Genomic DNA, 13,613 nt, shown 5'->3' on the forward strand with positions numbered 1-13,613 from the left:
GAAACATTCTAAGTCTTGACAGCAAAAGTGTGATTTATAAAATGATAAACTAGACTTCATCAAAACTGAAAAAACAAAAAACAAAATATCTTTTCTTCTGCAATAGTCCCTTTTAAGAGGATGAAAAGAAGCAAGAGAGTTGGAGGAGATTTGAGTTGACATATCAACAAATGATTTGTATCAGAATATAAATACTCTCTAAACTCAACAGTTAGCCAATCCCACAAACAAAGCAATCCAATTAGAAAATGTTCAAATGACATTACCAGACATTTCACTGAAGAGGATATAAATATCACAAATAAGCACATTAAAAGATGTTCATTAGCTCTCAGGGTAATGCAAGTTAAAACCACAATGGCATTCATTATACGCATGTCAGAATAGCTTATTAAAAAAAAAAATCCTTGCAGGAATGCAGAAAAACTTGATTTTTTTTCTTACAAAAATAAATATGTACCATATGACCCAACAATTGCATATTTTGGTATTTATCCCAAGGAAATGAACATTTATGTTTACATAAAAACCTATAAATAGTTTTCATAACAACTTTATTGATAGTAGCCCCAGACTACAAATGATAACCCAGATTTCCTTCAACAGATGAACAGTTCAACAAACTGGTACGTTCATGCCTTAGAATATCAGCAAACAGCAAAAAGAAATGGAGTACTGAAAGACTCAATGACTAAAGTGGATTTCAAAACAATTATGCTGAGTGAAAAAGGCCAGTCTCAAAATATTACATAATGCATGTTTCCACAACACCCTTGAAATTGCAAAATTATAGAGATGGAAAAGTAGATTAGTGGTTGCCAAAGGTTTCAGAGAGAGGCTATGTGACAAAAGGGCAACACAGGAGATCCTGGTGACAGAACTGTTTGTGTTTTCTGGTGCTCATCATATTTGATACAACTACATAGAAATAAATACGGCCACATATACACACATGTACACAAATGAATACATGCAAAACTGGTGAAATCTGAATAAAGTTGATGGAAGATATAAATTTTCTTTTTGTGCTATTGACTATGCAGATATATGTGACTGATGGAAACTGAATGAAGGGTATAAAGGATCTTTCTGTATTTTTTCTTATAACTGCATGTGATCTGTAATATCTGAAAATTTTATATATCTTTTGTATATGCCTGTGTGTATATATTTTACACATAAGTGTATGTATACATATAAACATATGTATATGTATGTGAAAGTGGAAAGTGTTAGTCACTCTGTCCAACTTTTTGAGACCCCCATGAACTATAGCAAGCCAGGCTCCTCTGTCCATGGGATACTCCAGGTAGGAATACGGGACTGGGTAGCCAGTCTCTCCACAGGCTCTTCCCTAACCAAGAATTGAACCCCGGTCTCCTTCATTACAGATTCTTTACCATCTGAGCCACCAGGGAAGCCCATATATGTATGTGCTGTATGTATGTATGTGCTGTGCTTAGTCGCTCAGTCATGTCTGACTCTGCAACCCCATGGACTGTAGCTCACCAGGCTTCTCTGTCCATGGGGATTCTCCAGGTGGTAATATGGGAATGGGTTGCCATGCCCTCCTCCAGGGAATCTTTCCAACCCAGGGATTGAACCTAGGTCTCTAGCATTGTAGGCAGATTCTTTTACCATCTGAGCCACCAGGGAAGCCCATGTGTATGTAAATATACATGCATACATATATGTATAAATTTAAACTTTATGAAAAGGAAAAAATATTTTCAGATGATGTAACCAAATAAGTAGAAAAGAAAAGATTTCATTTCCATTGGCATTTTAAAGCAAATGTGATATGGTAAATAATGTAATGATTAACTCTATGTGTATATAAAGTTATTTAGATTAAGAATGGGAAATATTCTGTTCACAGTAACAAAACACATGTGAGAGAAAGTTGCTCAGTCGTGTCCGACTCTATGCGACCCCATAGACTATACAGTCCATGGAATTCTCCAGGCCAGAACACTGAAGTGGGTAGCCTTTCTCTTCTCCAGGAGATCTTCCCAACCCAGGAATCGAACCCAGGTCTCCTGCATTGCACGTGGATTCTTTACCAGCTGAGCCACAAGGGAAGCTCAAGAATACTGGAGTGGATAGCCTATCCCTTCTCCAGCAGATCTTCCTGACCCAAGATTACAACCGGGGTCTCCTGGTTTGCAGGCAGATTCTTTACCAACTGAGCTATCAGGGAAACCCTAAACAAAACATACATACTTACTAGTAAATACAATAGTAAATACAAAGGATCTATATGAAAAGTAGAAGATGAAACAATTAGTGTACATAAAATATGAGTGAACTAAGTTCTGAAAGAAGAACCTTTATATTACAAAATGTTTAGAGTTTTTCTATTCACTGTGTATATGTTTTGCTATTTTAGTAAGATTTCTATTTTGGTGGGTTTTAATATGATTTTCAAGCTCATATGAAAGAATGCATGTTTGAGAAATAGTATTTGAAAAACTATTAATACTTGAAAATAAGAATTATATGGTGTGGTGTAATTGCTTTAAAGGTGTTTTTTGTTTGTTTTATATCTGCCTAAAAGATGCAGTAAATAAAATATGTGGAATTTACCTAGGAGCAAAATTATAGTTAATTTTTCAATTCAGTTGATAAGGATCATTTTTAATATATTGTGTTAGGATAATCTACCCTCCCATTGAAAGTTAGATCCTACCTCCCACTCTTAGCTGTATTAATTTCCTTGGATCAGCTAAATAAATGCCTATCAAATAGTGATGATGAAATATAATCATGTAAAAATTGAAAGGATTGGACTGGACAAATTATGGTGCTTTTATATAATCTCAGGAAACTTTACATTGTGAAACTTACCTATAACAAAATCCGGTCTTATTGAGCTATCTAATTGAATAAATATATTTTCTGAAATCCTAATAAAATTAGCTCATTTTATTAAAATCCCAAACTCCTATGACAGAAAATTAATTATAGAATCATGGCTCTTTTTCTTTGTCAAACAAAAAGCACTCATCCTTCCCGCTAAAATGTTCTCATTCCTTCATTTGTCCATGCCATTCCCTTTCTCTGTATTTTGAAACCTGAAAGTAGTGTCAGCCACTTAGTCATGTCTGATTCTTTGCGACCCCATGAACTGAACCCTGCCAGGCTTCTTTGTCCGTGGGATCCTCCAGGCAAGAATACTGGACTGGATTGCCATTCCCTTCTCCAGAGGATTTTTCCCGACCCAGGGATCAAACCCAGGTCTCCTGCATTGCAGGCAGATTCTTTACCATATGAGCTACAGGGAAGTTCCACAAAGGAAAGATCCAGAAATGAAACCTGAAAGGCCCAGTCATTTAACTTTAACATAAAAATGAATAGATTTTATTTTCAAGAGAAATTTTATGTTCATGGTAAAATTGAACAGAAGGTATAGAAATTTCCCTTTTACCTTCACCTGGGTGAAACCTTCTGCACTGTTATTATCCCACCCAAGATATGTTTGCTACAATTGATGAACTTATATTGACGTATCATTATCAGCCAAAGTCCGTATTTTACTTTAGGGTTCACTCTTGCTTTTTACAGTCTATGAATTTGGACAAATGTAAAATTACATGTATCTAGCATTATAACTTTTCATACTGTTTATGGTATTCTCAAGACAAGAATGCTGAAGTGGTTTGCCATTCCGTTCTCTAGTGGACCATGTTTTGTCAGAACTCTCCACCACGACCTGCCTGTCTTGGCTGGCCCTACATGTTATGGCTCATAGTTTCATTGAGTTAGACAAGGATGTGATCCATGTGATCACTTTGGTTAGTTTTCTGTGATATTTTTAGAGTCTTCAATGTTTACATTTTTCAGTGTGTTAAGTAGTTGGAATCATACAGTATGCAGTCTTTTCAAATTGGCCTCTTTCATTTAATAATTTAAGATTCTTCCATGATTTTCATGGTTGATAGTTCATTTCTTTTTATCACTGCATAATATCACAACATCTGGACCACAGTTTATCTGTTCACCTACTGAAGGACATCTTGGTTGCTTCCAAGTTTTAGCAATTATGAATAAAGCTACCATACCCTCCATGTGCAAATTTTTGTGTGGCTGTAAGTTTTCAACTCATTTGGGTAAATACCATAGAACACAATTGTTAGATTATATGCTTAGTTTTATAAGAAACCACCAAACTGTCTTCCAAAGTATCTGTACCATTTTTCATTCCCACCAGCAATAGTTGATATTTGTTCATTTTGTTTTTCACTGAAGTCTTTTCTGATTGTTTTTGCAAGGTATTTTCCTTCCTTTCTTTCTGTTTATACAGCACTCTATATCCTCATTCTGACATCTATCATATTCTTTCTTGCTTTGTGTGAAGCCCTTGGGACATGAAACAGATATGTCTCCTGTACCTTATATTACTTCACTTAACACCTTGAAAATTAAGAGCCCTATTATTTGTTGAATGAATAAGGTAATTTTAAATTTTGTCATATGAGACTGTCAAATGGAGCATTTTGTTTTGCAAATAATTTTATTCTAGGCTTGGATCACATGATTCTCACTAGTTCCACTTGTTATCTATTTTTCAGTTGTTTCTGAGCAATTATTTTGTGGGTTAAATACATGCTTGACTCATATTGAAGGAAATTGCATTTAAAGTTATTGATTTTTTTGCCCCAACTTTTCTACTGGAAGAAACAAAACCTTGCTGCAATAAGTACTGAGCCTTTAAAAAAAACAATATCTAGTGTTCTTGCCTGGAGAATCCCACGGACGGGGGAGTCTGGAGGGCTGCCGTCTATGGGGTCGCACAGAGTTGGACACGACTGAAGTGACTTAGCAGCAGTAGCAGTAATGATGTTAGCATATATTCTTAAGACTTTATTTTCAACAAGAGTTTAGGTAACAGCTGAAAGGTCACAAAGATGGTTTTATACAGTAAATAAACAATGGCATTGTTTTACAAAGAAAATAAAATATCCCAAACTTGTGTATAGACTTTTTCATCTAAAAACTTGCTTGCTGTGTTTAATTTTGGTTCTTGGGAAATTGTGTTCTTCTATTTCTTAGATTTTGGAATTTAAAGGGAAATACACCTAGTTTATGTGTCAGGGACTTATATGAATGTATACTTTTCATTCATATTCTGGCATTGTATTACTTTTGCAATTTTTGCATTTGACTCCTAGACTCAGTATTTGTTGGATGGTAATTATTTGTTGAAATTTGGCATTTATTCTGTTTATTTGGTGAATTTGGGAAGTTTTATTTATCATATTTGTTTATAACATTTACCTCTTCATCTTTGATATTTATAACGAAACTGTAAATTTATCATTAGAATATGTTGAAGTTATTTTGGAAAATAGTGGGCTGGATTATGGTTAAACAGTGAAAAATGTGTCCTTTGAGGCACAATTCACTGTTTTCATATTATATATCACAACATAAAGTCATGGAACAAACTTCTAAAGCCAAAGAACATTAACATTGCCATTTTATATTGTTATTAACATGTTTTTGAAGCAAAATAGTCCAAATATTATAATTCATTAGTTTTTAAAAGTAACATAAGTGTCTAACCTAAATTTTATTTTATTTTAGATGAACTCACAAATTCATCAGAAACTAGATTGTCTTTAGAAGACCTCTTCAGGAAAGACTTTGTGCTTCATGATCCAGAGGCTCGGTGGATCAATGGTATGTATGTATGTTCTTATACATCATGTTTATTTCATGTTCTATATGGTGAAAATTAAATAATGGGATTTGTATTAATATTTTAATTGACATTATTCTTCAATGATTTTGTATACCATTTAATCAGAAATGTACACCTTGGCTCTTATGAATAAAAACCTTTTCTTAAGATAAGTCTTTAATAAAATCATCCCCCAAACATTAGATTGACTGCTCTGTATCTGCTTTTCCCTCATAATCATTAATTATGTGACTTGAAACACATATTATATCTCTAGCATTTCTCTAGGTAATTCTCATTGGTGTAGAAGTATAGATATGGGGAGTCTATATGTAAGTGCTTTAAATTTGACAATCAAGTTAATTTTCTTTTCTCTGTAGTTTTTCTTTTTTAAGTTTAAATGCCACAAACTAAGGAGACTCTAACAAAGCTGAAATGACAGAAAGAGCATGGGAATATATTGCATTTTGCCTTTTTCTGGCTTGGCTAAGAAACCGCCTCAGCTTTCTCTAGGTTATTCCTTATTTTGTTATTTTCAAAAAGTTTTAAAAAACATTTAGATTTTAAATTAATTAATTAACTCATATCACTTAGTGGCTCCAGGGACTTCAGTTTGTCTTTATGGGAGTTTGTGGGGGGAGTTACTGTGTAATCCAGTCATAAGAAATGTGTTGGTGAAAAGTAAATCAGGGGATTCCCTGGTGGTCCAGTGGTAATGACCCCATGTTTCCACTGAAGGTTGCAGAGGCTCTATCCCTGGTTGGGGAACTAAGATCTCACACGCAGCATGATACAGCCAAAAATAAATAAAGAACTAAAAATTGTCTTTTAGAAAAGAAAGAAGGAAATCAAATTTCCATTCCTTGAGTTTTACAATTTGCCTAACCATAGTAATCACTGTGGTTGTTGTTTTTGTTTTGTAGTCTCTAAGTAAAGTAGGACTCTTTTGTGACTCCGTGGGTGGTAGCCCTTCCAGGCTTCTCTGTCCATGGGATTTCCCAGACAAGAATCCTGGAGTGGATTGTCATTTCTTCCTTTGGGGGATCTTCATGACCCAGGGATTAAACCTATGTCCTGTGTCTCCTGCATTGGCAGGTGGATTCTTTACCACTAGGGACACCTGGGAAGCCCCATCACTGTGGCTTGATAGCTGTTAATCTTTGCCCTTCACTTTGTTTAGACATAATATGTATATATTTTTGCTTTATCTTCAAGGCCTAGATTATTTCAAAGCATAGAGCTTTGCCTTTTTATCTAATAAGTACTGTCTCACAGTCCATCCTTTCTTCTCTAATATCCTAATTAAGTACTTTTATGTCTGCAAATTAAGTGTTAATTTATGGAAGCTATAAAAATAATGTAATTTAATTCACTAGGGCAGGGGCCAAATCATACTTGTTTACCTATCATAGATACAGTTTTTGGAGATTAGCAAGCACTTAAGGTAATTTTTTTTCTTTGAATAAATAAATGAAAGCATTTAATTGAATTTCAGTTTTATTTTTCTATAAACTCAAGTTTCAGTTAAAATTGGTTGCAAGATAAATATCATGCTGATGATATTACAAATAGAGAAAATATGATAGCAATTTTATTAATCTATTTTTGTGTATTTTCATTCTGAATTCTTCATAAACTTTAGTCTTGCCATATTGTTGCCTTTGCATTATGATTATTTCAGATATACAAAACTGTGATTTATTTCAGATGAGTACTATTACTAAATGTTAAGAAGGGATATAATTTTCTAGTATTATTCTAAGTGGATCTCTCACAAACTGTTCTCCTGATGTGCTAATGTAATTTTGCAAGTCATCTTTTTACTTGCTAGCCAGTATTTTCTACTGAAGGAGATGATCAAAAAAAATGTGAGTCATTAAATTTGAAATGCTGAATAATATTCTGTTTTCTTCACCATGATTTTGATCAAACTGTTAGAAATTTGTGTAGTCTTTTACTTTGGAAAGCAAGAAAAATCATGGGTCTCATCTCCCTTCTCAGGTTAGATTGGGCTATTTTAAAAGTCATTTACTCCTGTGTGTACCTGCACTTCAGTATCGAAGTACCAAAGGACTGGAGGGATGTGTAAGCAGTGAACCGCGTGCTAAATTAGGCCATATTTCAATATCTAGGGCACACATTCTACTCTAATGCTTTACAAGGTATCACAATAGTGTTATTTGGAGCAAGTCATTTTAATCACTTTTTCATAATTTCTTTACCAATCATTGGTAAACTTGATTTTGAGACTATATCCTTGGATAAAGCTGCAATGTTATTATTGTAGTCTAAGTAAAACCTAAAATCAATAATACTTATAAAAGAATTTGACATAAAACAACCCTTTAAACAGGATTAAACAAAATCTAAGCTCTTAGAGGCATGCCGTCTTCGTAAATCCTACTGAAGGAATTGATTCACTGTCAGGAGATTGTGTGTGCTGGGTTGCTTTTTGAGCAGGGGAATAGATTTGTCTTCATTTATTCCTGTTATGCAATCCAGATCACCTTTCTGGCAATCACTAGATACTTGGCCTATTTATGTATTCCTCACAAAGCCAGAAAATACAATGGTAACTATGAGTACAATGTGTAACCCTGGCTTCATTGTCACAGATTATGTCTGGATGTAAAATGTGAGCTTCTTTTTGCTAATAATGTTTCACCAGGATTCCAAAGTATATAAGTGGATTATATAGGAGTCTAACCTATGCTCATTTGGAAGGAGTCTAACCTATGCTCATTTGCAAACTTTAGTTAATTGTTATTACATATATTACATAATATAATATGTAATTATATTACATATATATTATATACATATATAATATATTATATACATATATATATATAATTACATATATATATGTAATTATTTAATACATTGCTAGTGAAGGAGACTGAAGGCTTATAGATGACCCTGATATGTGTAGGCTGAAGTACAGTAATGTCATTCATTATGCTCCTTCACCATTAATATATATTTGAATGTCAATGCAGCCTTGGATGGGTGCTCATGTTCCTGGTTAGCAGAACATCTGCCTTCCCCTATACCTACTCAGATATCTGAAATCTCCATTTTTATAGTGTCTTCTTCCTAGTTATGTCACCTTGAGTCCTGGACATCTATCTTCTTTAATGTTATTCATCTCCCACATACATTTGAGGATCAATCCATCATCAAAGAAAGATCTAATATTGAGTGGTTTCTATGCTAGGCTTTGTGCTGGATATTTATGAATGTATTTCATACATAGCATGTAAGTTATAATGGTGAACTCCAGAAAACTAAGGCTAAAGCAAAAAATTTATCCAAAACACAGCTGATAAGAGTTGGAGCCTTCTTTAAATCAATATGTTCAAAGTATAAAGCCTATCTTCTTTCACTGTTTCACTGAGGTGCCATTCCCAATTTTTAACACATACAGTAATTACCTCCTTGATAGCTTCATGGTTACAGATGTCAGTGTGACTAATCCTTCATGTTGAATATTGCAATCATGTCATTTCCCAGGTGTATCCATATAATGGTAACTCATGTGGTCACTAAAAGAAAAATGTATAAGCATATTTATTGATGTGTATGGTAGAAGGAGAAGAGGGCAACAGAAGATGAGATGGCTGGATGGTATCACAAATGCAATGGACATGAACTTGGGCAAACTCCAGGAGATGGTGAGGGACAGGGAATCTTGGCATGCTACAGACCATGGGGTCACAAAGAATCAGATATGACTTGGTGACTAAAAACAGCACGGTATAAAAAGTGAACAAAGATGTCTTTAAAACAGAGTGGATAGTATATGGTTCACACTGTCTCTCCTGTATACCAGTGAAAGTTTACAAATGCCTGGATTTTGACCTGATTTTTTTTTCTTTTTGCATATTCATTTTTTCTAAATTTTATTTAATGAATGTATACATTTATGTGATTTTATAACTAGTTTTTATTTTTTAAATTTTTAATTCAGTTTTTATTTTACAAGTGAATTTTTATTTGCAAGTGGATTTGCAATAAAGTTGTGTTTGTCTTAAGTGTACAGCAAAGAAATTTAGTTATGCATATACATATATCCATTCTTTTTTAGATTCTTTTCCTATATAGGTTATTATAGAATATTGACTAGAGTTCCCTGTGTATAGTAGGTCATTGTTGATTACCTGTTTTATATATAGAGGCATGTATATGTTAATCACAGACTGCTTCATAAATAAGAAGTTTCATGGGTCTCTAGACCTCCAGCAGTCTCCTGGCAAATATAACTTTGTAAGGCTCAGCTAAAAATTGTAAAGTTATTTCTCAAAAAAATCAGAGGGACCCCTTTGCCAGTTGAATAAATTTCAAAGTCTTCCCAGTGTATTCCAGGCCTCTCAGAACCAAGCTTGGCCTCTTTCCTATTCCTCTACTGTATATTATGTTTTAGAGATATTGAACTACTGGATATTTTTCATAGGTCTCAAAAGCTCTTTTGACTTGGTACTTTTGTCCACACGGTCTTCTGTACCTGGAATCCCTTCCCCAGTCAGACAGCCTACATTTTTATCCCACTTGAAATCTGATTTCCAGGTGCAAAGACAGTGACTATTCCTTTTCCTGCCATCAGTAAGGGACATTATCTTCCTGTAAACCCCAGAGGCTGATTCTCTCATATAGAAATTTCTGCCTTGATTATAACATATTTTAACCTACTCTAAGACAGTGCTTCTAAAACTATTATGAAAGACCACTATCTTAAAATTTAATAATTTGTTTTTATTTCTTATTTGGTATGAATCTATATTTTTGAAAAATACAATAAAAAATGAATTACTAGAAAATAAAGTGATAAATAGGCATTTCATATACAGTCTCCAAATTTATCTTCTTATAATCAACCATTCAAAAATTACATTGCAAAAATATAATACATACCACAATAAAAATGGGCTCCAAAAAAAGAAATTTCATATCATGCTTTGTTTGAGAGAGGATATACAGGCAACTCATAGAAAGGATTGTTACTGGTAATTTTTGTAATTCCTAAATCAGAATTAAACAAACAGTGAGAGAAATAGTGGTTATTCACTTTACATGCCAATTCTCAGATTTTGAACAGAAACTAGTATGTCAACAATATTCAGAGGTTTTAATGTAGGAAATGAACTAGCTTCCTTCTTGTTAACTAATCTAGGTTAGATTGACAACACTAATCTCAGGGGATGCTGTGTATCTAGACTATCTCTATTTTTTTTTAAAATAACATTATTGGTGAGAAGAAATCAGTCTCTAAAATAAGGATGATGGCAATGGAAGTAGAGATCTTATAGCGATTTTAACAATTTTGGGATATTGACTTTAAAGTTTTATACAAAAGGAATCAAATGATACTATATTTTTAAACTCTATCTTCAACTCTTTACCACTAGCTAATGTCAAAATTTATTCTGTAGGTTATAAATCATTTATCCATCAAAAACAGATTTTGGATTTTAAGTACATCTGGGGTATAGTGAAAAGACTACAGTTAAGTCCATAACACATGCTGGGGGTCAGGAGACCCATGAAATTTTTCATGGGAGAAAGCCAAGCTTCTGCTCAGGTATTAATAAATTAGTTCATTTATCATGCATTTGGATCTTGCAACACTGTCAAGTTGCTACCAAAGCATCTAAATGCTTATCTTCAGTTAAACTTACCCCATTGTGGACCAGTGGTCAACAAATTGCAGTTGGGTGAAGTCTAGCAATGTCACTCTAAGAGCAGCTCAGTTCTAAGAGACAATAAACCCTGAGAAATAGGACTTGTGTCACATTGATGTAAAAGTCAACCCATCAATTAGCACATTGCTGGGATCCAACTAGGATTCAAAATAGTTCACTTAGCACAGTGAGATACATTTCCTGGTATATGAAGGTGGGCCCCTTTGACCCACAATCAGTATAAGTTTCTTTATGGTTCTCTTTCTTATGGTGCGCATAGATTTTTTTTTTTTTAATCTATACAAAGTTGTCTTTGCCAATATCCATCCCATATATGAGATTTTGCAGTGTTTTTTTTTTTTTTTAATGGCTAGCTGGGATGAGTGATCATGTGTGAGGCTCTGGATATAACTGTGATTTTATTGGACTAATTGTTGGAGCCAGCTGAACTTATCTATCACATGATACTCAAACCTGTTATCTTCAAAATGATGTGTCGAAGTATGACATATTGAAAATAGGAAAAAGTCCTTAAAAGGAGATTAACCAGATAAAAGAAGATGAAAAAAAATTCAGCTATTTTAAAAAGCTTTCCAAAGCTTGGTTTCTTCATCAATATTTGGGATAATATTTCCTATAGGTAAGAGCACAATGAAAACAAGCTATAGTTTATAAAACACAAAGATAAAAGGTAAATGCAAAAAAATAAGAACACACATATGAAAAGCAAAAATCTGGAACCTAATAAATCTTCAAATAGTAGAGATCCTGATGACAGCTTTTAGAGATGCTCTGGGTAATTAATAATTCTTTAAAATACCTCCAGCAGGCTTATGCTGATAAATTATATTCAAGATTTTTAATATAAAGTAAAAAACCATTCTTGTAATCTTCATGAAAAATAAAACAAATTGCTGAAATAGTACCAATAATATTTACAGTAATAAGGGAACTCATACTTAGGGAAATCAGACAAAATAATCAGATTTGTTTCTTTGCTTGTTTGGCATTGTTTTAACATGCAAGGATTTTTGTCCCTCAGTTCAATTTTATTGTGTTGCAGAAAATGGATTTATTTGTGTGCAAGGAGCTAGTTACACTTCTGACAGCATTATGACTCCCAGCCCTGAGTCAAAATTTTAACTCTTTCAAAATTTTAACTCTTTCAACTTATTTTTAATTTTTCTCTCTTTTTCTTTTTTTTATATATAACCATCAGCAAAGCTGATATTTTTAAAAGTTAGAGTTGAATTTGTGACTATGAGTTTTTGAGAGTAATTTATATTTTTATTGAAACATAATTTAATTAGTTTATCATGCCTGATATATTTTAAAGTAAGGATGTCAAAGTATCTTGCTATCAAGAGTAGATCACTTCCTGCCAAAATTAAAGTGTGCATGATAATATGTCATTAAAGCATATTTACTTTTATGCATACTGCCAAAAATGTTCTCTTTATTACTATGGGATTTATATGCTCCACATGCTTTCATGAACATTTAAATTAATCTGTATTAAAAACATTAGAAATCAAAAATAAAATTAAAATATTTACTATAAAAATCAAACTGTGGTAATTTTACATACCAGTTGAAAGTATTCCTACTTTTGTTTGAAATTAAAATATAGTTTTTTAAGAAAATATTTTAAAGATCCCAGCTTATGTTAAAGTGATAATATTTATACTAAATGATTTACCCATAAAATCCAGTGTTAACATTTCAGGGGGAAAATATTAGGAAAATAAAATTCCTATGTTTAAATAACACATGGTTTACTTAAGAGTATTTAAAGGGAGTTGAAAATATAAACTGAACTTTAGATTTTGAGAACTAAACTTTCATGTTACAACCTACTTTTTATAGTAGAAAAGTATATTTTGATTTTTTAAAGGGAACAAAAAAGTCTGTGTGAGTGGTAAGAAACATTTATGCTTATATTCATCAAGCATTATTGAATTCCAAAACTATATGCCCTGCACAGTTCTGTATATTCCAGGTGGAACCTGTTGACATTTAGAAGGTTTGCAATAAAACAGATTGTGTACTTACAGTGCATTCCACATAATCATGGTTGGTCTTGGCTTTTTGGCCCAGGAACTGGGTTTCTCAGCACAAATGTAGATTAATAGACACTTTGACATCTATTTTTCCCTCAATTTATCCATCTATCCTTTTATCCATTCAAGATATATTTACTGAGAATAGACAAAAATTCTTCTAGATATAGGATGTAAAAATCAATAAACACA

General features: G+C 33.0%; 1 protein-coding gene across 3 annotated transcripts in view; it reads left to right on the forward strand.

The window, feature by feature from the left end:
* The window catches only part of DPP10 (dipeptidyl peptidase like 10), a 1,635,137-nt gene that overhangs the window by 1,054,601 nt on the left and 566,923 nt on the right, over positions 1 to 13,613 (forward strand). For all 3 annotated transcript variants that reach the window (NM_001435101.1, NM_001078070.3, NM_001435102.1), the window contains exon 3: positions 5,587 to 5,682. In NM_001435101.1, coding sequence (NP_001422030.1) covers positions 5,587 to 5,682 — 96 coding nt within the window. The remainder of the gene's footprint in view (positions 1 to 5,586; positions 5,683 to 13,613) is intronic.

The sequence above is a fragment of the Bos taurus genome, chromosome 2 (assembly GCF_002263795.3).
Source record: "Bos taurus isolate L1 Dominette 01449 registration number 42190680 breed Hereford chromosome 2, ARS-UCD2.0, whole genome shotgun sequence".
Lineage (NCBI taxonomy): Eukaryota > Metazoa > Chordata > Mammalia > Artiodactyla > Bovidae > Bos > Bos taurus.